This window comes from Pleurodeles waltl, chromosome 8 (assembly GCF_031143425.1).
Source record: "Pleurodeles waltl isolate 20211129_DDA chromosome 8, aPleWal1.hap1.20221129, whole genome shotgun sequence".
Classification (NCBI taxonomy): Eukaryota; Metazoa; Chordata; class Amphibia; order Caudata; family Salamandridae; genus Pleurodeles; species Pleurodeles waltl.
This window is the reverse complement of record NC_090447.1, coordinates 1328878935-1328906917: the sequence shown is the minus strand read 5'-3', so window position 1 is coordinate 1328906917 and position 27983 is coordinate 1328878935. Positions and strand designations below refer to the sequence as shown.

The 27983-nt window shown below is 44.0% G+C and overlaps 1 protein-coding gene across 2 annotated transcripts in view; it reads left to right on the top strand.

Annotated features, from left to right (window-relative positions):
• CUL5 (cullin 5) overlaps positions 1-27983 on the top strand; it is a 497462-nt gene that overhangs the window by 171173 nt on the left and 298306 nt on the right. For both annotated transcript variants that reach the window (XM_069202325.1, XM_069202326.1), the window contains exons 6-7: positions 23948-24093; positions 24184-24264. In XM_069202325.1, coding sequence (XP_069058426.1) covers positions 23948-24093; positions 24184-24264 — 227 coding nt within the window. The remainder of the gene's footprint in view (positions 1-23947; positions 24094-24183; positions 24265-27983) is intronic.

Here is a 27983-nt window from a genome sequence, read left to right as displayed (position 1 = left end):
TGTTCAAGGCTGAACACTGCTGAGAGTTGGCAAAGACATACGTTAATTGGCCTTCTGACAGTTCAGTCTGAGACCGGTAACTTTCTAGAAGTTACTTATCATGAATATATCTTAAAAATCTGAGTTCACCATTGAAATTGATTTTTAAATACTATGAAAAATAGTGGTTCAATTATTTTGTACCTGGTCCCGCTTGAGATAAAGTATTAGCATTTTAATCTGTGCACTGGTTTTGTACATAAGACATAGGCCTTGCCACTGTAGGGACATGGTAACATTAATTTTCTACATGTCCCACTTATAAATACCATTCATCTTACCTAGTTCGCTACATAGCCTACTTAAGGGTGAGTTATTCATATTTAGAAGGCAGGTTTTTACCTGCCAAATGGGGTTTACTTTGACAGGTCGCAGTGCATGTTTTGTATTGGTACAGTCTGGCTACAATAGTAAGGCTGAAGTCATGTTTGCACTGATACTATAGTGGATGGAACAGTAGGTGCTGTGGTATACCAGTGGCGTTTAACTTCCATGCCCTGTGTACATTTTATAGCATGTACTGGGAATGTAAAGGCAAAATGAATATATCAAATAGGAGTATGCTAGTATGACCAAGTGTTTTGCTTTTACTAATGACGAGCTGACAAAAATCTCTAGAATGCACTTCTTAGTTTAAAGAAGACATTCATTATTATTTCACCATGAGGTTCCTGAGAGAGGACATTAGTAGGTTGGAGGCACACGTTTAAAAATAGTCAGAGCAATGAAAGGAAAATATATCAAAGTGATTCTCAACTGCAATGTACACAGCAAATATATGTGATTATATTATAGCATAACTGCCAAGCAAGGAATAAAGTCAATATTCATCACCGTAGGGCCTATCGCTGCTCTTCATCTTTCTCATGCCAGCAAGTTGATGACCCTGGTTCAACTGCAAGAGAGTTTTTCCACCCTCATGGGAGGTCAGGCAGTTGACGTCCACTCCTTACTGACGTCTCGGAAAATTCCCCTCGCTGCTGACAAGGGACACCTTTTATAGATTAAATAATCATGGGAAAAAGCCTTCTAAAAGGCCGTCCCTCTCAGATGTGAATATTCAAAACATGCTGGCTACTGTAGGTCAGAGGTGGAAGAAACAACGTCGAAAGTTGGCCAAGTTTTCAAGGCTCTCTCTCCCAAGGCAGAGTTCTTCCCTGCACTGAAGAAAAATACAAAATATGCGCTTCCTTATGCTTTCGTGTTCGGTAAGAGAAAATACAAAAAACACAAGCTTAGTTTACCATGTGGAAAAACACAGCTCATCTGCAATGTCTAATGCCATGATAAAGCCAATAAGCAGCTAAGCTGAATACAAAATGTAATGTCTAATGCCACGTTAAAGCCAATAAGCAGCTTAACTGAATACAAAATGTAATGTGCTACTGGTGAACATTGAACAACTAATATGCACAGTGGTGAAACACAAAGTCATTGGTCAAACTTACTTATTTTCACTACACCATGTTAAAATAGAGAGAAGAGACACTTTAATACTGGTTACAGGGGTAACGTGCAAAGCATTCTAAACCCAGGAAAACAGGGCAAACTCCTCTTTCTACAGGTATAAAAGCCTATTTGAATTTGTCTTTTTAGATCGTTTTCATTGTAATTATTCATGAGATACAGGTATTTTTTCAGTAGCAAAATATTTTGTTAGTAGTATGCATTTTGTCAAATTACCTCATTAAAAATCTTCCCATCTTGTTCTCATTTATGTATTTTATTACATATTTTTCTTGTTAGCGCTCTGTTCAGTTTTGTGAACTCACTCCAGCTTCTGAAATGAGAAACAACATAGTGTGTGTAAGGGAAGTGCAATGTATGTATTCCAGTCAGTATTCACAATAGGTGCAAAAATGTCAAGGATCTCTTTTTTCTGCTCTTTTTGTATCATGTATGTGGGCAGATTGCAATAAAATATAATATAGGTTCTTGGTTTCCATGCAGCCATGAGACTGACATTCCGTAGGAGTTCCATCACATTTGTAATTGGACAAATCATTTACTTCTGCCTCACACGCGTCTTCATTCAAGTAATAAATATTCAAATAATTGGCGTATGTTTGTAGAGGTTCCAGAAACACTAACTCTTCTTACTTCTGAGTGCACTGCTCACATTAGTAAACACAGATAACTAAGCCATGACTAAATTTTGAAGTGTTTGACGCCCAAGTTAAGTGACCGGTATTACTTAAAGCAACACTGCAGCATAATGCCTAATCCTGTTCCCAGAAATCCTGAAGAAAATGAAGGGAAATGCAGTCTTAGGCAGCACTGGAAAGTTGACTGAAAATAGTGCACTGTTCCCAGCATATCTTGTACTGGCAGTGGGCTGACAGTCAGTTCCCTTTTTCTGGCCTCTCTGAGATGATGATCTCTGAACACTTAGGGTTTTTTAACACCTTACTTAAAGACTATTCTTGCAGAATCGTATTTTTCAAGCTTCAGTTGACATCTATAACCTCTTTAGGAGAGTTGTGTTTATCAGTTTCCAGCTGGATTGTTTGACTTTTTTCAGGAGGAAATTTGAGTCACTGTTTGTAAAGTGACTCCGCTGTGGAAGAAAAGGGTGGCAATTGAACAACTCAGTCTGTGTTTTTTGCATTCATTCATTTCATTTTAGGGGATCTTTCAAGGACAGGGAAGGCATTTGTTTCAGAGGAAAGTTGGATGACTTAAAGTGCTAGGAACAATAGAAGAAAGTAATAGGGTTTCCAAGGAAGGCATCCTTCTCATGCACTCATATTCCTTCTCCAAAAGACTCTAGAAGAGGAAGATTTAAGTCAACGTCATTCTTAAAATTCCTGGCTTTCCCTGTTGATTAAATAGATGAAGACTGGAGTGGCTGCTACCTGCATTTTTTTTTAACAAAAACTTTATTGCATTTTAGAGATTGACAACAGATTTGCGTGTGTGTGTGTGTGTGTGTGTGTGTGTGTGTGTGTGTGTGTGTGTGTGTGTGTGTGTATATATATATATATATATATATATATATATATGTGTTCGGTAGCTGCAGATACACATGCTGTGCACTGTTCCTGCCATCTAGTGTTGGGCTCGGAGTGTTACAAGTTGTTTTTCTTCGAAGAAGTCTTTTCGAGTCACGTGACCGAGTGACTCCTCCCTTTCGGCTCCATTGCACATGGGCATCGACTCCATCTTAGATTGTTTTCTTTCCGCCATCGGGTTCGCACGTGTTCCTCTTCGCTCCGTTATTCGAATCGGAAAAAGACTATTAATCCTCGAAAAGCGTTGGTATTGTTTGCGATTGGGAAACATCTTCCATCTACACATCGACACCGACGAGATACAGTTTTGGTGGCCCTTCGGGGGTTCCGTGCCCAGCCGAGGCCTGTTCGGCCCAACCACAGACGTCGTCGAAACCTAATGGACCGGACCCCTTTCCGTTTCTGCCCGAAGTGCCACCCGAAGTATCCCTATACAGACCAGAATCAGGTCTGTAATCTGAGTCTGTCACCGGAGCACAGAGAAGATACTTGCGAGGCCTGCAAATCCTTTCGATCCAAGAAGACCTTGAGGGATCAGAGGGCGAGGCGGATGCAGATGGCGTCAAACTTCAGAACACCTCGACGTCGAAGAGGAGGAGATGGCTATCTCCATCCAGGGATCGGACTCGGACGACTCCGACGGAGACTCACCGCCTACAGCAGGCCAACAAGTGAGTATGCCTGCCCCGACCCAAACCCACAGTCATCCAAAAAAACAGAAGGCCTCGGGGATGGCTCGACCCATAAAAAACAAAGCAGTGACCAAGCAACACCTTCGGCACTGAAAAAGGCCAAAATCGTGCCAAAAGTCTTCGGAGTCGAGCTGAGAACCCGGCGTCAAAATCTCGACACCGACTTGTCAAATCAACTAAGCTTCGAAAGAGCCTTTCGGAGCTGAGGCCTTCCATCAGCATGGGCATTTCGGTACCGAGAAAACCGGCTTCGGAGCACAGATACAGATCCATAAGGATACTGGGAAGATCCAAACTGCCCCTCCTCTCAAGTTCAAGAGAAAGCTGGCGTTCCAAACACAGTCAGAGACTGATCAGCCAAGAGCTAAAGTGGCCAGGCAAAAATCGCCAACTGGCCATTTTTCACCAGAACTTTCTCCCCCACACTCACCACAAAGGACAGGGTCACCTATTGCCACACCCACTGCACAGTCACCCACCCACACTGTGCAGTCGCAAGATGATGTAGACCCCTTGGACCTCTACGATCCCCCCTGTCTCGGACAATAGCCCTGAGTGCTACCCTTCAAAACCGTCTCCACCGGAGGATAGCACCTCATACACCCAAGTCTTGGCCAGGGCCGCTGCAGCTCATAATGTTAGCATGCATTCAGAGCCATTGGAGGACGACTTCCTCTTTAACACCCTGGCCTCCACGCATGCCTCCTACCAGAGCCTGCCTATGCTCCCAGGCATGCTTTAACATGCTCAGCAAGTTTTTCAGGAGCCTGTGAAAGGGAGAGCCATCACACCGCGTGTGGAGAAAAAGTACAAACCACTACCGTCGGACCCAGTCTTCATCACGCAACAGCTGCCCCCGGACTCTGTAGTGGTTGGTGCTGCAAGAAAAAGAGCCAACTCCCAGTCATCAGGAGATGCACCGCCTCCAGATAAAGAGAGCCAGAAATTTGACGCAGCTGGAAAGAGAGTGTGGTCACAGGCTGCCAACCAGTGGCGTATTGCAAATTCACAAGCCCTCCTCGCACGTTATGACCGAGCTCACTGGGACGAGATGAGTGACATCATCCAGCATCTCCCCAAGGAGTATCAAAAACGAGCTCAACGGGTGGTAGAGGAAGGGCAAGCAATATACAACAATCAAATTTGTTCCGTTTTGGATTCCGCTGACACTGCCGCAAGAACAGTGAACACAGCAGTCACAATTAGACGACACACTTGGCTAAGGTCCTCAGGGTTCAAACCTGAGATACAGCAGGCAGTACTGAACATGCCATTTAACCAGCAACAACTGTTTGGGCCACAGGTGGACACAGCTATCGAAAAGATGAAGAAAGACACTGACACGGCCAAAGCCATGGGCATGCTCTACTCGTCCCAATATAGAGGGACATTTAGGAAACCGCAATATAGGGGAGGTTTCAGACAACAGCCTTCAGAGGCATCCACCTCTCAAGCAAAACCCACCTACCAATCCCAGTATCAGAGAGGGGGGTTTTGCGGCTCCTTCAGGGGACAGTTCCCAAGGTCAAGGGGAAAGTTTCAGCCCACTAAGCAGGCCACTAATAACAAACAGTGACTTGCCTGTCACCCTTCCCCAACATACATCACCAGTGGGGGGAAGACTAACATTTTACCACAAACATTGGTCAGACGTAACCACTGACACATGGGTCCTATCAATTATCCAACATGGTTACTGTATAGAATTCACACATTTTCCTCCAGATATTCCCCCAAGAGCGCACAAACTGTCGGCGCAACACCTAGACATGTTACAAATAGAGATGCAAGCACTATTAACAAAACAAGCCATAGAACTAGTACCTCACCAACAAAAAGGAACAGGGGTTTATTCCCTATATTTCCTTATTCCCAAAAAGGACAAAACACTAAGACCAATTTTAGATCTCAGAACTCTAAACCTATTCATCAAATCAGAACACTTCCACATGGTCACACTACAAGATGTAGTCCCCTTACTAAAACACAGAGAATACATGTCAACACTGGATCTAAAAGATGTGTATTTCCATATACCTATCCATCCATCTCACAGAAAATACCTCATGTTTGTCATACAGGGGAAACATTACCAATTCAAGGTATTGCCCTTCGGGATAACAACAGCACCCAGGGTATTTACTAAATGCCTTGTTGTAGTAGCAGCCCATATAAGGAAACATCACATGCACGTATTCCCATATCTAGACGATTGGTTAATAAAAGCCAACACTCCACGGTGTCAAAAACACACACAGTATGTAATAGATATCCTACATAGACTAGGGTTCTCTATAAATTACCACAAATCTCACTTACAACCATCCCAACTACAACAATATTTGGGAGCAACACTCAGAGAGCGATTGCCTCTCCAAGCCCACAAAGTGGACAATCATTACAAATTATGGTATCAAACATACAACCAAATCAGCACTACACAGTCAGATTTGTCATGAAACTCCTAGGCATTATGGCATCATGCATCTCAATTGTCCCAAACGTGCGGCTACACATGCGACCCTTACAGCAGTGCCTTGCAAAACAATGGACACAGCCACAGGGTCAACTCCAAGATCTAGTGTTGATAGACCACCAAACACACTATTCGCTTCAATGGTGGAACCCTGTAAATTTAAACAAAGGGCGGCCTTTTCAAGACCCTGTGCCTCACGCCATTCTCACAACAGATGCGTCAATGATTGGGTGAATCACTTAGAACTGCTAGCGGTCTTCCTAGCACTAAAAGCATTTCAACCTCTTCTGGTTCACAAACACATTCTCATCAAAACAGACAATATGACAACAATGTACTACCTGAACAAACAGGGAGGAACACACTCATCACAACTATGCCTCCTAGCACAAAAGATTTGGCATTGGGCAGTTCATAACAACATTCACCTAATTGTGCAATATATTCCAGGCATTCACAATCAATTAGCCGACAATCTCAGTTGAGATCACCAGCAAACTCACAAGTGGGAAATACATCCCCAGATACTACAAGAATACTTTCACCAGTGGGGGACACCAGACATAGATCTGTTCGAAACAAAACGCAAAATGCCAAAACTTCGCATCCAGGTACCCTCAACCTCAGTCCAAGGGCAATGCTCTATGGATCAGTTGGTCAGGGATATTTGCTTACGCTTTTCTTCCTCTCCCACTCATTCCTTTCCTAGTCAACAAACTGAGTCAAAATAAACTCAAACTCATACTCATTGCCCCAACATGGGCACGCCAACCGTGGTACACCACACTGTTGGACCTCTCAGTAGTACCTCACATCAAACTCCTAAATAGACCAGATCTGTTAACACAACACAAACAACAGATCAGACACCCCAATCCAGAAACGCTCAACCTAGCAATGTGGCTCCTGAAGTCTTAGAATTTGGCTATCTAAATCTTCCAAATGAGTGTATGGAAGTCATTAAACAGGCAAGAAAACCTACCACAAGGCATTGTTATGCTAATAAATGGAAAAGGTTTGTTTTCTGCTGCCAAGCAAACCATATCACACCGTTAGATGCCTCCATACAAGACATTGTGGGTTATTTACTACACCTCCAAAAAGCAAATCTCGCTTTTTCTTCCATCAAAATTCATCTCACTGCAATCTCTGCTTACTTGCAGATTAAACACACAAATTCACTATTTAGAATACCAGTTATTAAAGCCTTTATGGAAGGACTAAAAAGGATCATACCTCCAAGAACCCCACCGGTACCCTCGTGGAATCTTAATATTGTACTTACAAGACTCATGGGCCCACCTTTTGAACCCATGCATTCTTGTCAAATCCAATTCTTAACTTGGAAGGTAGCATTTCTAGTAGCCGTTACTTCACTACCAAGAGTTAGCGAAATACAGGCATTCACTATCGAAGAACCCTTTATACAAGTACACAAACATAAAGTGGTTCTCCGCACAAATCCAAAATTTCTGCCAAAGGTCTTCTCACCATTTCATTTAAACCAAACTGTAGAGCTCGCAGTATTCTTCCCACAGCCAGACTCCGTAGCAGAAAGAGCACTGCATACATTAGACATAAAAAGAGCACTAATGTACTATATAGACAGAAGAAAACCATTTCGTAAAACTAAGCAATTGTTCGTCGCTTTCCAAAAACCCCATGCTGGTAACACTATATCCAAACAAGGTATAGCCAGATGGATAGTTAAATGCATACAAACTTGTTACCTTAAAGCTAAAAGAGCGCTACTCATTACACCAAAGGCACACTCCACTAGGAAGAAAGGGGCAACAATGGCCTTTCTAGGTAACATACCAATGACAGAGATTTGTAAGGCAGCCACTTGGTCTACACCTCATATGTTTACCAAAAACTACTGTGGAGATGTGTTAGCAACACAACAAGCCACAGTAGGACAGGCTGTACTAAGAACATTATTTCAAACAACTTCAACTCCTACAGGCTGACCACCGCTTTTGGAAGGATTACTCCTTTGTAGTCTATGCACAGCATGTGTATCTGCAGCTACACATGCCATTGAACGAAAAACGTCACTTACCCAGTGTACATCTGTTCATGGCATGTTCCGCTGCAGATTCACATGCACCCTCCCACCTCCCCGGGAGCCTGTAGCCGTTTAAGTTGCAATTAGAAATTGTATATATGTAAATAAACATTCCTTTAGCACAAACTATGTACGTACATATCTATTCCATTGCATGAACATCTTTACTATTCTCATTCTACCACTCCTACCTCACCCTATGCGGGAAAACAATCTAAGATGGAGGTGATGCCCATGCGCAATGGAGCCGAAAGGGAGGAGACACTTGGTCCTTCTTCGAAGAAAAAAAAATATATATATACACCCCCCCAACACACACACACCCACACCACTAAGGTTATTGAAATCGAATCAGTCCGCAATAGGGAGAAAAACACAATAAAAGGAAACCTCTCACCCAGCAAAGCAACTCAAGTCACCTGATTTTTATTGCCTGAAGGCGGTGAACAATGCATGTAGGGAAATGCTAGTGTATGAGGAAAAACAATGGATGAATATGCCTGTCATACTTGAGATTATGCTTCTGTCAAGGGAAGAGGGCAGTAGTCTGTGTTACGCATGCACATGCCACCAAGTGTTGCAAAAAATGGTCCCCATCTCTGCAATGCAGAAGGAGCCCTATCTGTTCCCATCTGGGCATGGAGTTCAACCTTCAGGTAAGTACTATGCCGGTCCATCCTTTAAGGGTTCTCACCCTATGACTTGAACCTCTATAGCAGCACATCCCACTCCATTGAGATGGGCTACCTGCAGAGGCTCTATATTCCTCCCATCGTAAAGCCATACTTTTGGCCTGTCCCCATTTCCTCTCTCGGGGACCGTGGGGATTTCCAATATCTCGTAATCTGCCGTTTTGCCAGTAAAAGTGCAAGTGGAAGCCTTGGGTTGTGGATTTAGTCCTAGTACACACTGTTTGGGTGTAATACAGCAGGTGCGTCCTGTCAAATCTGTTAGTGCTGTAGAGGTCCCCTCCCCCCAGTAGACACAGTGATGGGCAGGACTACCACATGTGCAAGAGGCCCACATCCTGTGCAGAGCATTGGGCTCGTTGAGGATGCAGTAGAGAACATATTATTGATGCTGTGTGGGGGGTCAAGAATGCCCTGTGCAATATTGAAAATTTAATACATTTATACCTTGTGTTATGCAAGACTATCTTAGGGTATTGCACCACACGTGCCCACTCCACGTGTTCACGGAGTCCCCAATGGAGCCAACGGATAAGATGCCGTCCATGTCTTAGTGTGTAGTGCCTGAAGTAACTCATGTGATTCGGGTTCCATCCCATCCGGCGCCCAGTGCATTCTGATGTATCATAGGATACTCGCATGTATCAGAAACAGTCGCCTGTAGCCCATGTGCTTCTATAAACTTAGTGTGGGCCATTAACGTGCTGACTCCAAAGAGTTTACCTAATGTTTTCTGATGGATACAACTACCTGTGGATTCCTCACTTCAAGAATTTTCCCCCACGCGCCAGCTTCAACGGAAATTTTTCTTCTAGCTCTGCACGATGACGTCACAATTGCCCGACTCCGCACGATGCCGTATGACATCATCCAGACAATAAGAAGCCTTTGTCAGTTCCCTTTTTTCCGTGCCTTCAAGTAACGTTTTTTCTTCTAGGCTTCCAGGGAGCTACAGTTTCACTCCGGTGTAACTATGTCTCAACCGAGGAAGTCGGGTTTTAAACCCTGTAACCAGTGTGGGGGTCGATTGTCAGTCACGGACCCCCGCGAAAATTGTTTATGGTGCCTTAGTTCCGACTGTGAGGTCGAGTCATGCGGCTCATGCCAACGCATGAATCTTAAGGCCCTTAAGGAACAAGAGGCAAAATTGTTTCATACCCGTTCGAAGGCGAGGCATAATCGGAGAGAGTCTTCTTCGCGATCTTCGAAGACTCCTCGGCGCCATGGGGACTCTCGGCATCGTCACGAATCACAGCGCTGATCGAGCAGGGACCGATCTCGTTCAAGATCTCCGTCATCTCGGCACCGGACGACGTGGGAGATTAGCCCGACAGTCATGCCTCCACCTCCAACGGCTCCGGCTTCTCCGACATCTCCACTGTTGGTATTTGAGGTCGAGCCACATCAGCAGCCTAGGGCTTCTCCAGAGCAGGAGATGCCTGGACCATCATCTGCTTCCCCTCCGGTGCCGGTTCCTCAGGCTTATCCTGCTTTCCCAGCACCAGGCACGGATCCCTCTGCATTTTTTTATGCAATGTTTATTATTTTTGCCACCATGGCGCCTGGTGAAGGGCATGCGGGTCCGACAGGTCCTTTAGCCTTTAACTTGGGTGCTCCGGCTCCTTACAAGCCGACACCCTTTATGCCCTTTCTTCCTTCTGGAACTGCTTCGGCGCACATGCCTTTGGCGTCGCCCAGAAGGCCTGTGACGGCGACGACGTCAGCTGTTCCGGCGCCGATCGATTCACCACGGATCCAGTTGACGGGGAAGTTGCCTGTGGTGCCGGAGGGTCCTGCGTCGGATGGCTCAGAGGAGCTGCGCCGTCGAAGATCTTCGGCGTCGGCAGACGCCGGGGCTCGAATCCAGGCTCCGATCCAGGAGATTGGCTTTACGGCTCCTGGGAGAAGAGGAGTATAGCAGGCAGCATTTAGAGGAAGGTGAGATCGTGGAGCCTTCGGGGGACCTGCATGGCTTAGATACAGCAAGTGGCCTGGACACTTCCCCGGAATGGGATCTGGCCTCTCCGGGGGAGTATACGGAGGAGGCTGCTTCATTTCATGCTGTGGTGAGGAAGGCAGCAGACTTTTTGGACCTTCCACTTCCTGCTGCGGAGGTGAAGACAAACCTGACTGAAGTGCTGCATCCAGCGTCGGCAGTGGCGGAGCCTCTTTTGCCTTTCACTGAGGCTCTTTTGAACCCCATTAAAGGCATCTGGAAAAAGCCAGTGACTTCGGCGGCCGTCAACAGGGTGGTAGCAAGACGCTATTGTGTGGCTCCATGTGATCCAGACTTTCTCACCAAGCACTCCGGAGAGTTTGGTTGTCCAGGCGTTGTGCTCCTCCCATTCTGCTCCTGGTTTGATCCCCGGTGTCCCTGCGGACAGGGAGTGTAAGAAGATGGACCAGGCAGCGAAAAAGACCTTTTCTTCTTGTAGCATGGCATTAAAGTCTACCAATGCGACTTGCATTTTGGGGTGTTATATTCATGACCTTATGGATGAGGCTAAGGGCCACCCTGGTTTGCAACATGACGTATTGAACCTGTTGTCGGACGCTCAGGCGACGGCGACCCAGGTAATTCAATCTGGGCTGGACACCTCGGATTCAGTGTCAAGAGCTATGGGGACATCCATAGCGACGAGACGGCAGGCCTGGCTGCATTCGTCAGGATTCTCCCCGGAGGTACAGACTACTCTCCTGGACCTTCCATTTGATGGAGACAAACTTTTTGGGGCAAAAGCCGACTCTGCACTAGAAAGTTTTAAAGAGTAGAGCCACGGCAAGGTCATTGGAACTTCAAGCAGCCACTTCCTCTACTTTTAGATCTTTTAGGAATTTTAGAGGTTTTGGTCGTGGTGCTTCCTTTCGTGGCAGGCTCCATGCGGCAGGACAACAATCTGCAGGAACTCTTACTTACAGATCCTTCAGGGGTAGGGGTAGAGTACGCGCTAGAGGTGCCACCCAGCAGCACTCTGCCTCTTCTTCCTCCGGAGGGGTGCAGCAAGGAAAGCAGCCTTAGTCCTCCACCACTCCCTGCTCACACGTCTCTGGTAGGGGGGAGACTTGCCAACTTTCTTCGCATGTGGGAGTCCATAACATCAGTCTCCTGGGTCATCGGCATTGTGGAGAAGGGGTATGCTCTTCCCTTTCGGGAAAATCCTCCTCCCTTCCCTCCCCGTCCCTCCTTCTGTTCGGGCGACCATCTTCTGTTATTGCAGCAGGAGGTAATGTCCCTTTTGTCGAAAGGTTCAGTGGAGTTGGTTCCAGAGCAGGAGAGGGGTCAGGGCTGCTATTCAAGGTACTTCCTGATCCCCAAAAAGGATAGTCGGTTAAGACCAATCCTGGACCTGAGCATTTTGAATTGGTTCCTCAAGCAGGAAAAGTTCAAGATGCTGACCCTGTCACAGGTTCTTTTGGCATTGAACGAAGGAGATTGGATGGTGTCTGTCGATTTGCAGGATGCGTACTTCCATATTCCGATCCTCAAGTCGCACAGGAAGTATCTCTGTTTTGTGGTAGGGTCACATCACTATCAGTTTGCGCTCCTTCCGTTTGGTCTTACTACGGCACCTCGAGTCTTTACGAAGGTGATGGCGGTGATAGCAGCGGAACTCAGAAGAAGGGGAATAGCAGTATTTCCTTATCTGGACGATTGGTTGATCAAAGCCAAGTCTCCGGAGCTCTTGCGGTGTCACCTGCAGTCGACAACTCAGTTGTTGTTTAACCTGGGATTCTCAGTGAATGTGCCCAAATTTTAACTGGAGCCCTCTCAACGCCTCCTGTTTATAGGGGCAGCACTGGACACAACATTGAATCAAGCCTTTCCTCTGCCGCAGCGGATTCAGGACATTCAGGCGTTGATTCCAATGTTTCAAGATGGAGCGGTCGTTCCAGTCCTCAAGGTCCTTCGTCTGCTCGGTTTGTTCGCTTCTTGCAATCTGCTGGTCACTCATGCACACTGGCACATGAGGGCTCTTCAGTGGTGCGTCCGCAGGCCGTGGTTTCAACACAAGGGAGATCGCGAGGATTCGATCAGGATCTCCAGAGACACTGCAGCGGATCTTCAGTGGTGGGCTGCAGTCGGCAACATGTCGCAAGGAAGGCCGTTCTTGCTGCCTCCGACAGTGAACACAGTTGTAACGGATGCTTCCACTCTAGGGTTCGGAGCTCATCTGGGGGACCTGCAGATCAAAGGTCTTTGGTCTCCAGTGGAACAGAGGTTTCATATCAATCTGTTGGAATTGCGGGCGATACGTCTGGCTCTCAATGCCTTCCTCCCTTCCCTTTGCGGTCTTGTTCCTTACGATTACTAGTTTTAAAAACTGTATTTCTAGTGGCCATAACTTCGGCCAGAAGATTGAGTGAGCTCCAGGCTCTTAGTGTGTAGTCCCCATATCTTTCCGTTTTTAGAGACAAAGTGGTGTTAAGGACCAAGGCGGCTTTCCTCCCGAAGGTTGTTACACGTTTCATTTGGGGCAGACTATTACTCTCTCTTCCTTTTACCCTCTGCCTCATCCATCCAAGGAGGAGTAGAGGCTCCACCGGTTGGATCCACGAAGAGCGTTGAGCTTCTTTGTCGACAGGACGAGGGAGTTCAGGCAAGACGATCAGCTCTTCGTTGGATACGTGGGGAAGAGGAGAGGCAGAGCAGTCCACAAGAGAACACTATCCAGGTGGGTCATTCTCTGTATCAAACTTTGTTATTCCTTAGCAAAGAAAGAACCCCCTGTAGGACTCCGAGCTCATTCCACTAGGGCTAAGGCTGCTTTGTCGGCCTTGGCTAGGGGTGTTCCTGTGGTTGACATCTGCAAAGCGGCAACTTGGGCATCCCTCCATACTTTTGTCAAACATTATTGTTTGGACTCTGAGGTTAGGAGGGATGGCCATTTTGCCCGCTCAGTGCTGCAGGATTTCTTGGTTTGACCATTCAGGCACCCACCTCCGGAGGTGGTACTGCTTTAGGACTCTATTCTTGAATTGAGGAATCCACAGGTAGTTGTATCCATAAGAAAAATAAGTTACTTACCTTCGGTAACGCCTTTTCTGGTGGATATATTATTTACCTGTGGATTCCTCACTGTTCCTCCCTCCTCCCCGTTGCCTGCTTGGTCTTACCAAGAATTCCTTGGGTGAGCAGCGGTTTCTGGTATATTTGTATATAATGATTAGATGTACATGTACATATTTATTTATCTATATGGTATTTCTTAAAAGAAACATGTTCAGATAAGTATATGCATATATACATATTTGTTTCCATATAAGTGCGATGTTTCCATTACTATAGTTTTATATTGTGGCAATAAATGTTGGTATATAATTTTATTTGATGTAATTATATTTCTCTGCAAACTCAATGTTACCTGTTCGCCTCAAAGGCACGTAAACAAGTGGTGCTCACTGATGTCTGCACGTCGCCGAAGGCTTCTTATTGTCTGGATGACATCATACGGTGTCACGTGGAGTCGGGCAATTGTGACATCATCGTCGACATGCAGAGCTAGAAGAAAAATTTCCGTTGAAGCTGGCTCGTGGGGGAAAATTCTTGAAGTGAGGAATCCAAAGGTAGCTAATGTATCCACCAGAAAAGGCGTTACCGAAGGTAAGTAACTTATTCGTCACTCCTACCTGATCCCATGTAACCAGTCTACGTGTGCCTGAATGTGTGGGCAAACTGCATGGTGGAATATTAGGGACGTAAGAAGCCTGTGAGGTTGAGTATTTCATAGCCATTCTCCAGTAGGCTAGGCTTGTGGTCAGCAGAAGGAGACCTATGCCCTATGCTGTGCGACCTGGTTCTGGCAAAAAGAAATCTGTGTAAACCCCACCCCCGACCCCTCCACCTTTAAGTTGAGCGGCTGTATAGCCCATCTCTTGGAGATTGTCCGTCCAGCCAGTAGGCTAACCACTGAAGCTGGCCAGCTGTACAATATGCTTTAAAATCTGGGGGCCTTAGGCCCCCTCTTGTGGGCAATTGAAGCTTAGCTAGACTAACTCTGTGGCACCCCTGCCCTGATGCTAGTTCTATCAATATAGTATTCAGTAGTTTGAAACCCATGCTGGATTGTTGGGTGAATTCACGAAATTATACAGTAACCACAGCAGCATTACCATTTTTGCTAGGGCCAGGCGACCCGCCACCGACAGATGCAGCGTGTTCCAAAAACTCCCTTGAGATTTAAGCGATGGGATTGTACGTATAGGTTGCATCTAATATCTGTTGTGGCTCCTGATACACCTGTTTCTGCAGATACCGAGATGTGCGGGTGCATCTGGATCAGGGTATAGCCGGAGCCCAGCGATTTGTTCCACATAGGAGCCAGAAAAGGAGTACGAACATGATTTATCCACATTGATTTGAAGGCTAGACAATCACTCAAATTCTGATAGCAATTGAGCCACGCCCTCAGGCCTTACCCGGAAATTCTTAAAATAAAAAATCATATCATCTGCATAAATTGATAAATGCGTTGTATGGTCTATAAAAATCTCCACACCCCCAGCTTCAAAACGTATCCGTTGTGCTGTTGGCTCAATCACTAGGGCAAAGAGGAGTGGGAAAAGAGGTTACCCCTGCTGTGTACTGTGCGATATCTGATAAGAGTCCAAGATGAGACGCCCGGTCCTGGCTGTAGCAGTGGGCGATGTACAATAACTTAACCCACTGGATATACAATGGGGGTCTCCCATAGCGAGCCAAATCCGCTAGCATAAAATCCCAACCAATCGTATCAAAGGTCTTCCAAACATCTAAGGACATCCTGCATATGGGTACTGATCTTGGGTAGCATCCATTAGCCCATCCAGCCACCGAATATTTAGAGAAGTATTACTTTCGCGGGACAAATCCACGTTGATCTATGTGTATCAACTGAGGTAGTAGAGGTAACAGTCGGCATGGCAAAATCATTCTAAGGATTTTATATTTTGTGTTCAGTATTGACAGTGGTCTGTATGAGGTTAGTTCTGTGAGGGATTTGGCCAGTTTCAATAGAGACGTCACTGAAGCTTCCCTTGTGGACTGGTGCAGTATACTCTTATTGAGGGAGGTATTGTAAAGTTTTTCTAGGTGGGGGACCAGTTTATTGACATATGTGGCGTAGAATTCTATAGGTTTTTTGGTCAGATTCCCTCACCCTTGGCAAGTTTGCTTGGCAGAGGAAATCTTCCATGTCAACGGCATCAGGAAGTGTGGGATCTGTGTATAATGCCGAGTACAAATCCTGGAATGCCCTCTTTATGCCCAGTTGTGTCATTATGAGCCACAGGCTGTGGTGTGTTCAGCGCAATGATTGTTGTGGGGAGAGGGGCGAGTCTGGTTGAATCAAGCGTGCCAAGAGTGTGCCGGATCTGTCTGCCTCAGTGTGTATTTTCTGGATATAGACTTTGTGGTCTATTACCCTGAGTCGATCCAATAGGTCAGCATATTTAATCTTGGCCTCTTGTAATTGGGTCGAGGTCTCAGCGTTCTCAGCATCCTCTGCTTACACTCTCTAGGAGGCCAAGGCTATTCTTGATTTGTAAATGTTCCTGATGGACCTCCCTCCTAGCCCCGATCACAGCACCAATAGATGTGCCCCGCACCACCACCTTAAAGGTCTCCCACTCAACCAAGGGGGAGAAGGACGTATCGGTATTCTGCGAGAAGTAATTATCAATAGTTGTGACTAGGGTCTCTCTAAATACTGCATCCTCCTACAAACTGAACTGTAACCATCATGTCAGAACTGGGGCTGGACGCCGGCCCCATGAGAGTGTGATTTCTAGGGGATTGTGCTCAGAAATTCTTTCCTAAGTCAATGGCTTGGGTAACGCTTTGTTTGGAGATGTGAGGGACAAAGAAATCTGTCCAGTTGGGAATGAAGTTCATGGGGGTACGAATAGAAGAAGTATTCCCTCATACCTGTGTTGCGGGTTCGCCATATATCTCGGAGACCCCACCCACTGCCGCAACATCTTAGCCTGGCGTTCGGAATAATTACCTGGCAGAGGTGGTGTGTGAGCGGTGTAGTGTTGTATGTATGTATGTTGAATTCTTCCCTAGCAACAACCATGGCAAGGAAGCCCAGTCCACCAGCATTGTTGATAGGTGCGAGAAGACCACCTCCTGCTCAGAATTAGGAGTGTATATACATCCCAGTACAAGCTGCTCACCATCAATCTCACCCATCAGTAATACATAACAACTCTGCGCATCTATGTTTGAGTCTAATACCTTGAAGGGGACCCCAGCCTGCAGGCAGATCGCTGCACCCCTCAAGAAAGCAGAGTAGGATGTAGGATGTGATCCCACCATATACTTTTGGGCCTCTGAGGTCATGTGGCTGCTACCTGCGCAACGTTACAATCTGGTATGGAAACATTGTCAATGTCTTTTGTTAAAGCAGAAGCATAGGCATGGGTCAGGCAAACTCTGGAGATGATACAGTCATCTGGATACTCCACCAGGCATTCTGTTTCAAACACTTGACACACATCATTACATTCTTGACATATAGGCGTTGCATAGATTAATGTCACATAGATTGCTGGTGACCCACAGATCTTCACCATTGATGTGGGATAATTTTTTGCTATTGCCACTGATACTCATGTCTCTTCTTCCAGCTATGTCTCCTCGTAGTGGTTCATTCCCAACATTGTCATTTCCCCAGGGTGTCCTATAGAGACCAAGTTTCTCCTCTTGCAGCTTTCACTCTTACCGCCAAGGAATTACGTGGCTTCATCTTCTCTGTCCACTGATGTTCTTCTTAGAATCCTGGAGTTGTCAAGATGAGGTATACCTCAAACATCAGCCAAGCTTACGCCTTCTGCACCTCCAGCAATAAGATGTAGGAGACTGAGGGATGTAGGTGTTTCAGTTACAGATTTATTATTCACCTATTATGCTCCCATTTCTCCAACAGGTTTTTCTATGAGGATTTTGCCAGTTACATTATTACATTCCATGATGTTCTGCCTACAAGAGCCTCCAAGCTCAACATTTCTCAGGAAACACTTTAGGTATCGTTGTCTATGATCGTAGAAATACTGTAGCCTAGAGATCCTCCCTTATTCTTAATTTTGGTACATGGTTTTGAGGAAATGACACAGAATTTTTTTTATTTCTCCTGTCACAACCAACGTTGCAGTGAAAAATGCAAAATAAGTAATGGATAGAATGCTTGAATTAATCTCAGCCACTTGTAACTACATGAGTCCGCATTCCATCCATTGTGTTTTTTTTTTTTTAGGCCCACCATTCCACCTCAAATTAGACCCAGCCATATGCAAGTCAGGCCTGGTCCTGCTGCTATAAGAACAGTCCAGCCCGAACTTCCAAGTTGGGTCTTCTCCAAACCGGGATACAAGCTGTTTTAACCTAATTGGGCGTCTTCAAACAGGTGACGCTTGGCTGGGTCTAATCTGAGTTGGCACAGTGGGTAAAAAATATGATGAACTGTGATGCGGTCCGAGTAATTACCAGTGGCTCCGATTGATTCAGGCATTCCATTTATCTTTTTTGCATTTGTCATTATAAACAAAGTTGCAACTCCTAGATTGTTTAAAAACCACATACCCAGGGCAAGAACCAATTTTTCTACCCATAGATCTGATGATACCAGACAATGACATTTCAGTAGTTTGGAAATGTCTTGCCTCTTCTTCAGAGATGGTTATGCCATGAGATAAGGAAAGCAGAAGGTTAGATCTTTTGACAGGGAAGAGTGCTGCACGTGGGGAACATCCCTCAAACAGCATACCTTTCAGCTCCTGTGGACAGTGGTCTGTTGAGCCTGTGCTTTGAGAACGACTCTCCTAAGAAAAGAAGGAATATTTTGCTGAAGTGGTTTGTGAGGGTCTTAAGGTATCTAACCAGATTATCAGTGCTTCTTTCATCTCCGCTGACCTTTCTTCAACGGACAAGTGCCATGGCATAGCCTTAAGAAGAACAACCTAAGTCTTGCATCACTAAAACATAAGAGTCACCCAAAAAATTATGTTTTCTGATTCTGTACTGTGTGGTCCACATGTTGAAGAAGAGGTGCAGCGGATGATGGTTATGCTGCTCGCTTCAAGACTCATCGAACATCCATTCCACAAATAGCCACACCCAGTATTTTCCAAAACAGCCATACCCCTGAACTGGTCCCTCATGAAACATGAAAAGAGCTTTATTCCATGTACTTCCTTGGATGAAGAATGACGCAAGGACATAATTCCAACTTATTCAGGAACTAAAACTTACAACTGAATCAAGAGGGGGAATTTCTGTGCCTTAGCTCTTTACCAAATATTTCCTCAGTTGAATGGAGGAGACAAAATGTGTGCAGTAGACATCGGGGTTGCAGATTTCCATATTATAATAGCAGAGAAACACAAGGAGTTCCTAAACTTTGTGGGGGTTGAGGTTGCTTCATCAATACCGCCTGCCTTTCAGCTCCGAGAACCATCTCTAAATGTAAGGCAGTTGTGGCAGTGCACCTGTTATCTTATCTAGGAGCACATTCGGCTACAAACTAAGGGGTATTTACTTCGGTAGAGAGTATCCTTAGTCTCTCAGAAATGTTGACAGATACTCCAAATATTGCCACCTACGTGTCACAAATGTAATCTTCAATAAGATCTTTGCTTTCAGTGCCAGACTCTGTGATATGTTGTGCAATCGTATCTGAAGGATTAGTGGAACCACAAGGAGGACAGACAGGAAGACTAGGTTCAGCTAACAGTCACTTCTGCGGAACGAAAATGAAAAAACTTGTTGTAAGGAGTTTGGTTTTTATCCAGTATTCATGTCTTATACCTAAAAATCCAAGTCATATATCTTGCTTTCAAGGCGTTCCTGTCTTCTCTGAAAGACCAGATTATTCTAATACAGACTGATATTACCACCATGATTGAACAAACTTGGGATGACCAGATTAGGACCCGTTTCCCTAAAAGTACAAGCAACTTAGAATTCTCTACCTTCAAAAGACCTGCCTAACAAGGCAGTTAGTCTGCGAGAGCTGCACAACATTCAGGCAGACATAAGTAGGAAGAACACAAATCGATCATCAGCAACCCTGTTCTGCTAGACCTCTTTGCAGAAAGGGGGTTTTGCACAACTCAGAACGCAAGATGCTTAGATTTCTTATCCAGGTTTCCAGAACCAGTCTTTCTGGGCAATGCTCTTTTATGAACTGCTCTTTAAATTTCCTTCACGTTTTTCCTCCATTCCTTCTGATGCTGTCAGTTCTAATCAAATTGCTCTATTCCAAGACCAAATTGATTCTGATTTTGCCAGAATGAGTTGTAGAGCATTCTCTTTTCTGACAGCTTCCTTCTCATGGACCTAGGATGCCTTTCCAGCTATCTTGATGTTAGGAGAAAATTAAAACCTACCTCTTCAACACAGTCACTTTTAGGTCTCGCCTGTCACAATGCATGTGCTCTCACTTGTGAGACGTATTGTAAACAAAAATGTGCTTTCAAACTTCCATTGCTTGCCATTTGTGACTTTGTCACTCTTATTTCCTGCCTTGAAATTGGGCTGTGTGTGCCATTGTCATCGCCTCTTCTTCGGGTGGATCATGGACCACGTACAGATTGCTTTTCAGCTTAATTGCTGTCCTTCCCCTGATTGAGGCACTATGTTTATTTATTTTTATATATTCCCTATGTTGCTTCCTCTCCCGCGCACGCCTCACTTTCCTGTTGTCCGTGTTGCTTCTCCCCCGCAGCCCCATCATAAGAAAAATAAATTGCTATGACGTGGCCAGCGCTGGCTGCATCATAGCACTTTTTTTTTAAACATCCTGTTGCCCATTTCCTCCCACACACTCCTGTTTTTCCCCATTTCTCACTCCCTCCTGCCATAGGGACAAAAAGGGCTATGCACTGACCGTGTCAAAGCGCTTTTTATTTTTTTTACTTATAATTATTATTTTTTTAACTTCAAGCCATGCTGCACAGCATGGCTAAATGACAGAGGCAATGGGAAGTGCTTTTGCATGGGTAAGATCTGTGGCATTGCCAAGGATTGTTAGGACTTACCTTATAAATTGTTCAGTGCCAAGACACCATCTGTTAAGCATGTGCTCAACATTGCTATTTTAAATAAATGAGCCAGACAGTGTTGGTAGTTAAATACACTTCATAAGTTTTAGGAGACCACATAAGAGGTTTCATGTGGACCAAATCGCCTATCTCAACTCTAATGTGAAGTGTTCATCCTAATTTTGTAACATTACACTATTGAACTTGGCAGCATGACTCCTGAGTTTGCACAATGTTTATATTTGAACCTGCCACTGCACTATATGGAGTTAGGTCTTGTGAGAAGCGAAAAGGATGTATACAAGGGCGGCATATTCTTTCAAGTAGAAGTGATTTTACTTGTGGTGCTAAAACAAATCATGGACCCAATTACTTGCCAAGAAAAACAATACTGCCATGTCTTCTGTGCCTCGTGCCAAGTCACAGCTACAAGGTTCACCAGACAGCTCAAAATGCATATAAGAAAGGTCCTTCTAAAGATCTTTCTTTACCATGCTAGTTGTAAAGGATTTTATTCAGGAAAACCTTCCCCTCAGTGGGAACTCAATGTGATTCTTTCAGAATTTATAGCATCTCCATTTGAGGCAGTATGTAAACCCGCATTTCAGCATATGACGTGGAACTCCGCGTCCATTGTGGCAATCTCTTGTGTTTATAAAGTTAGAAACCTTATCAGTTTGTGAAACCTACTTGTTTCAGTCTGATAGGGTAGTGAGAACTCATCTGTCATTTCTTCCTAATGTGATTTCTGGTTTCCAAATTAACTAGACTTTGCAGTCTTTTAGTAATCTCTCAACTCCAGGTCAAAGGACCCTCCCTTCTTTGTAAGTGAAGAGACTTGTCTTTCTAGACAGGACCAAAGATGTAAGAAAATCTAATCCGCTAATCTTCCCATAATGTACCGGTTCTACAACATCAAAACAGTCTCTAGCAAGATGGGTTTTTACTGGTGTCCTATTTCCACATAACGGACCAGTAGCAGGAAAGCCTAGAGCTCACTCACAATTAAAAATGTTTCACTAAATAAAATGTGTAAATCCACTACTTGAAATTCTGTCCATACCATTACTAAACATTACACTTTAGATTCACATTCCAAAGCAGTTATCATTGTCTGTCAAGCTGCTTTGGAGGGTTGAAGTATGAAAGGCAAATATCTATGTAGGTCGGTTCTGGTGTCATTCTCTCTTGGATACACATACTAACGGGAATGCACTTTCTACCCTATTATAATATTTGTCTTGTTTCCGTGAATCCTGTGATGCAAAAGGAAAAGTTACTTGCTTGTATTCCAGGTTCTGCATCATGGACATCTTCATTGAATTCCTAAATGACCCTCCTGCCTCTCAGGTATCCACTTCATAAATGGTACAATTTTCAGTAGTAAAGATCTGCATTAAAGCTTTAAAAATAACTGACTCTGTGGGTCTGCTGGAAGACAGCAAATGGAGAGAGACCGTTATGGCACCCAGGGAATTGACAATCTTCTCTAGGCGCCGCCTGATTCACTTTAAGTACCTGCATGCCACTTGACACAGAGACAGCTCTAGAGGGCCCGTCAGTGGACCTCGCTTCATGCCCAAGAAGTGATGAGGAATCAGCAGATTTGTTCCATGTCATGGTCCTGTCTCCTGCTTATCTCCTACTAGGTGGCAGTGTCTGGGACGCTCTCACGAGTGTTGGAGTGTACTTTTGAACCACACCCCGAATTGCTTTGCTTGGCCTGATGGAAGTGATAGGGTAGCAGAGGGAACAAATTCCTGGTAGAGCTGGGCTCCTAGATTGCCAAAAGAGAAATTGCTCAAGTATGGTTCTCTGTGATTTCCCCCTCCCTAATCAGTGCTAGGTGTAAGGCAAAGGACTGACACGAAGTGATGGAGCAACCCATCTACAAAGCTCGAAGCTGTCCACACAAATAAAAGAAAATATGGGGCAGATGGTGGAATCATCCATTACGGTTTGGAATGGCTCACTGTGATATTGTTTTTATTGGTTGACGCGCGTGTGCACTTGGATACCATTGCTGTAATGTTTACATTGTATTGTACAAATTCTGTGAACTCTGGTAGATTAAAAGAAATTAGCTGACTCTGTGAGCCACCATTAGCAGCAAATGTTTTAATATTTATTATTTGAGTGAATATGCCTACCATACAAGACATGGAATGCAGTTAAATTACTGTAATCCAGTTTTAATAAAGTGGATCACCTTCCATCAGTGATGTGGCGAACAACCTCTAGGTCTCATTAAGGCTTTTATAGAGGAACTCAATAGCAGAGTTGGAGTTTGAATGAGGATGTTAGTGTAGGTGCTGAATGTCTATATAAACATTGCTCCAGCTAAAGAGCTTGCCTTCCAAAGGCTTACCACTTTCACATGCATTTTAAATGCACCACTCTAAGTGCACAGCTTCTAATTCAGAACCGCAGTTTGCACAAGCAGTGTATGCAAACTTCTTTCACTGACTCCTGTCTGGCTTATGTATCTTCAATTTTCATATTCATTTCTTGAATTGAAAAATATTGAAAAACGAAAGGTTGCTCATAATTGTAGTAGACATCACTTTCCTTTTGTAGTCCATTGCCTAAACTATTGTATACTTGGCTCTTTTGAGTCTTCCACTTTAGAATTATTCATCCTGCCACTCCAATCGTGATAAGTTAGTTAAAATGCACTGCTTATCATGTGATTTTTAAAGGTGCAGAGGAGGAAATATGATAGGGGTGCATCCTGCGTTGTGGTTGGTAAATATGGGAAGGATGATCTAGTGCCCTGGCACATCTGACAGGTTTCACTCATTATGCGAAACAAGGGATGCACATAGGCTAGTGATTTGTTCTACTCACCTGAAACTAAAACTGTGACTTTTGACAAGGTCATTCCACCAACTAACTTTGTTGAAATTAAACCCGACCTATTTTTACTCATGTTCTTCCATGTGTTCTCTTTGCAGTTAACCTTTGTTCGAACCCAGATGATAAGTTACAGATCTACAGGGACAATTTTGAAAAGGCTTATCTGGATTCAACTGAGAGGTTTTACAGAACTCAGGCTCCTTCTTATTTGCAGCAGAATGGTGTTCAAAATTACATGAAATATGTAAGTCACATATTACAATCTTAATGAACAAAATGCGGATTTCAAAATTGGCAATACATATAAAAGAAATCCCCTTTTCTTTCTGGGCAGGCAGATGCCAAGTTGAAGGAAGAAGAAAAAAGAGCATTACGATATTTAGAGACACGCCGAGAATGTAACTCTGTACAAGCGGTAAGTATGGTCCAGTTATAGATATTTTATTTGCTTGCTTGTTCATAAAATACCAGATGGACTAAAGTGTCCACATGCCAGCACGGATTTTTTCTTCCACTTTCAGGCATAAATAAAGTTATCATAATACATCAATATTTTATTTCATTTTCAAAGAAGGAAAGGCATATTTGACACAACTGCTATGTATGAAACAGGATAATAGAAACAATGTTACGAGAATGAACTTTTCAGTTGTAAGGAAAATCTAGACCTCAACAAATTACATAAAAATCTGAGATTAAATACAACAGTAGAGTACTTTTATCAGGCAATGTTGACTGATTTTGAGACCCAGTTTCCAGAGTGTAGCCTTGATGATGTAACTGGTATTATAAGCAGTTCTTCCAATTTTATTCTAAATGATTAAACAAATGTAGTTTGGCCATTAGATTATAAAGATTGGTGGATACTTAAGGCTATGCCTATCATACTATATGGTGACCTCAGACTCCATTGAGTCTGCCTAGCAGTTCCAGATAAACCATGCACCTCCAAGCTCCGTAAATTGCCTGTATTCAAAGTCTCCATATCCCCCAATTCAAGTTTTCCTTTTAATCTGGAATGTGATTCAGTTTGGAAATCCATATCTGAACTTGCAGGAAAGTTCTTTATTGTCACCAAAGTTGCAGTCCTTAAAAAGAAAATACTTTGGGTGTTAATTAAGGGGCATAATTGAGGTAAGTCTTGATGCCTAACATGTCCATTCAGGGTAAAAGCAGTAAAAGCTCTCCCAGCCTTTTCAGTAATATTTCCTCTTGCAAGATGTCTAATTTCCATGTATACACCGGAATCTTATCTGGAAAGCCACATTAATTACGAGCGACCCAACAGTATTCACAGGATCATGATCTTGGCCAAGATGGCTGCCACCAAGACTCTCACAGTGCAAAGAGGGTTCCTATGATGATTATCCATATTTGTATGTTTTCAGGCCATCTTCCCCACTACTGTACCTTCTTTAGGACATTAAATTACAATCATGCAAGATATCCGCTCCATGAGGTTAAACATTAGAATCCAGCCCGTAAAGATGTACTGGTGACCAGCAAAACTGAAATATCATTCTTCAGAACACTATGACAAGTACAACGGATAATTCAGTTGATATCCAGTTACCTTCTACTAAAGGAGATGTTAAGTTACTAATGCAAGAATCTAACAAGCATTTGCAATGCAGTGGGTCTCGCATTTGCTCGAGTTAGGGCTATTAGCGTTGTAAATTCCTAACTGGACTTTTCTTGCCACATAAATTGAAAATTAAAAGTAAAGTAGTTTACATAAAAGAGCTGGTTCAAAGCACCATGGCTGCCATGAGCATGAGCGCGAAGGAGAGACACAAAAAGAAAAAGAAGTTCGCTCACAGTCAAACGTATCAGCAGTTGTGCAATTATCCATATAACAGGGGTAGTCTCCAAGGTGGTAACAAAACTGCCCCAAGGAAGAGCAAATGTAAAGCATTTACCAATTAAAACGGATTTTTGAAAGGCAAGCCCACGAACAAGTGAAAATGATGGGCGTGTGGGGGACGTGGTTAAAAGCCCACAACAAGTCAAAGTGTTTGCATGCTCGACCTAAAAATTACATTTCTGCACTGCGAACAGTTTTTGCGAAAGCGCTGTCTGACCCTGACCACTCGCTGCTTAAACCCTGACCACTCACTGCAAAAACTAGAACAGATCTTTTTAGAAATGAATGAGGCATGTGCAGCTTTGAAAAGTGAGAATTGCTGTCAGAAGAAAAGTGTTAGAATTCAGGGCAATCAAATGAGTAACTCGGAGTTGGAAAACCATGCCCAACATTCTGGAGGCTCCTGCAACCTACAAACTAATACTGGACTGGATTCAGCTGAGTTCTCTTGATTCCACGCAGGCATCAAACTTCACTTTGGATGGCCTAGCAAGGATTCTTTTCTTCAAGAAAAAAAGAAGTGCTTTTAGCTGATAGGAAGAAAAGGAACTATTATTTTGTTTCATGATGTCTCCCACATCCCGCTGGCAAGGTACAGAGAATTGAAGAGGAAATCCCTCTACAGATAATGACTTCCCAGTGTGTTTGATATTCATAATGGACAGTGTAATATGTTGGCAAAGATGACATAACAATGAAGGTTTGAAGTGGGTGAATTGTATTGGCTCAGTGTGTATATATACAGGGAGTGCAGAATTATTAGGCAAATTAGTATTTTGACCACATCATCCTCTTTATGCATGTTGTCTTACTCCAAGCTGTATAGGCTCGAAAGCCTACTACCAATTAAGCATATTAGGTGATGTGCATCTCTGTAATGAGAAGGGGTGTGGTCTAATGACATCAACACCCTATATCAGGTGTGCATAATTATTAGGCAACTTCCTTTCCTTTGGCAAAATGGGTCAAAAGAAGGACTTGACAGGCTCAGAAAAGTCCAAAATAGTGAGATATCTTGCAGAGGGATGCATCACTCTTAAAATTGCAAAGCTTCTGAAGCGTGATCATCGAACAATCAAGCGTTTCATTCAAAATAGTCAACAGGGTCGCAAGAAGCGTGTGGAAAAACCAAGGCGCAAAATAACTGCCCATGAACTGAGAAAAGTCAAGCGTGCAGCTGCCACGATGCCACTTGCCACCAGTTTGGCCATATTTCAGAGCTGCAACATCACTGGAGTGCCCAAAAGCACAAGGTGTGCAATACTCAGAGACATGGCCAAGGTAAGAAAGGCTGAAAGACGACCACCACTGAACAAGACACACAAGCAGAAACGTCAAGACTGGGCCAAGAAATATCTCAAGACTGATTTTTCTAAGGTTTTATGGACTGATGAAATGAGAGTGAGTCTTGATGGGCCAGATGGATGGGCCCGTGGCTGGATTGGTAAAGGGCAGAGAGCTCCAGTCCGACTCAGACGCCAGCAAGGTGGAGGTGGAGTACTGGTTTGGGCTGGTATCATCAAAGATGAGCTTGTGGGGCCTTTTCGGGTTGAGGATGGAGTCAAGCTCAACTCCCAGTCCTACTGCCAGTTCCTGGAAGACACCTTCTTCAAGCAGTGGTACAGGAAGAAGTCTGCATCCTTCAAGAAAAACATGATTTTCATGCAGGACAATGCTCCATCACACGCGTCCAAGTACTCCACAGCGTGGCTGGCAAGAAAGGGTATAAAAGAAGGAAATCTAATGACATGGCCTCCTTGTTCACCTGATCTGAACCCCATTGAGAACCTGTGGTCCATCATCAAATGTGAGATTTACAAGGAGGGAAAACAGTACACCTCTCTGAACAGTGTCTGGGAGGCTGTGGTTGCTGCTGCACGCAATGTTGATGGTGAACAGATCAAAACACTGACAGAATCCATGGATGGCAGGCTTTTGAGTGTCCTTGCAAAGAAAGGTGGCTATATTGGTCACTGATTTTTTTTTGTTTTGTTTTTGAATGTCAGAAATGTATATTTGTGAATGTTGAGATGTTATATTGGTTTCACTGGTAATAATAAATAATTGAAATGGGTATATATTTTTTTTTGTTGAGTTGCCTAATAATTATGCACAGTAATAGCCACCTGCACACACAGATATCCCCCTAACATAGCTAAAACTAAAAACAAACTAAAAACTACTTCCAAAAATATTCAGCTTTGATATTAATGAGTTTTTTGGGTTGATTGAGAACATGGTTGTTGTTCAATAATAAAATTAATCCTCAT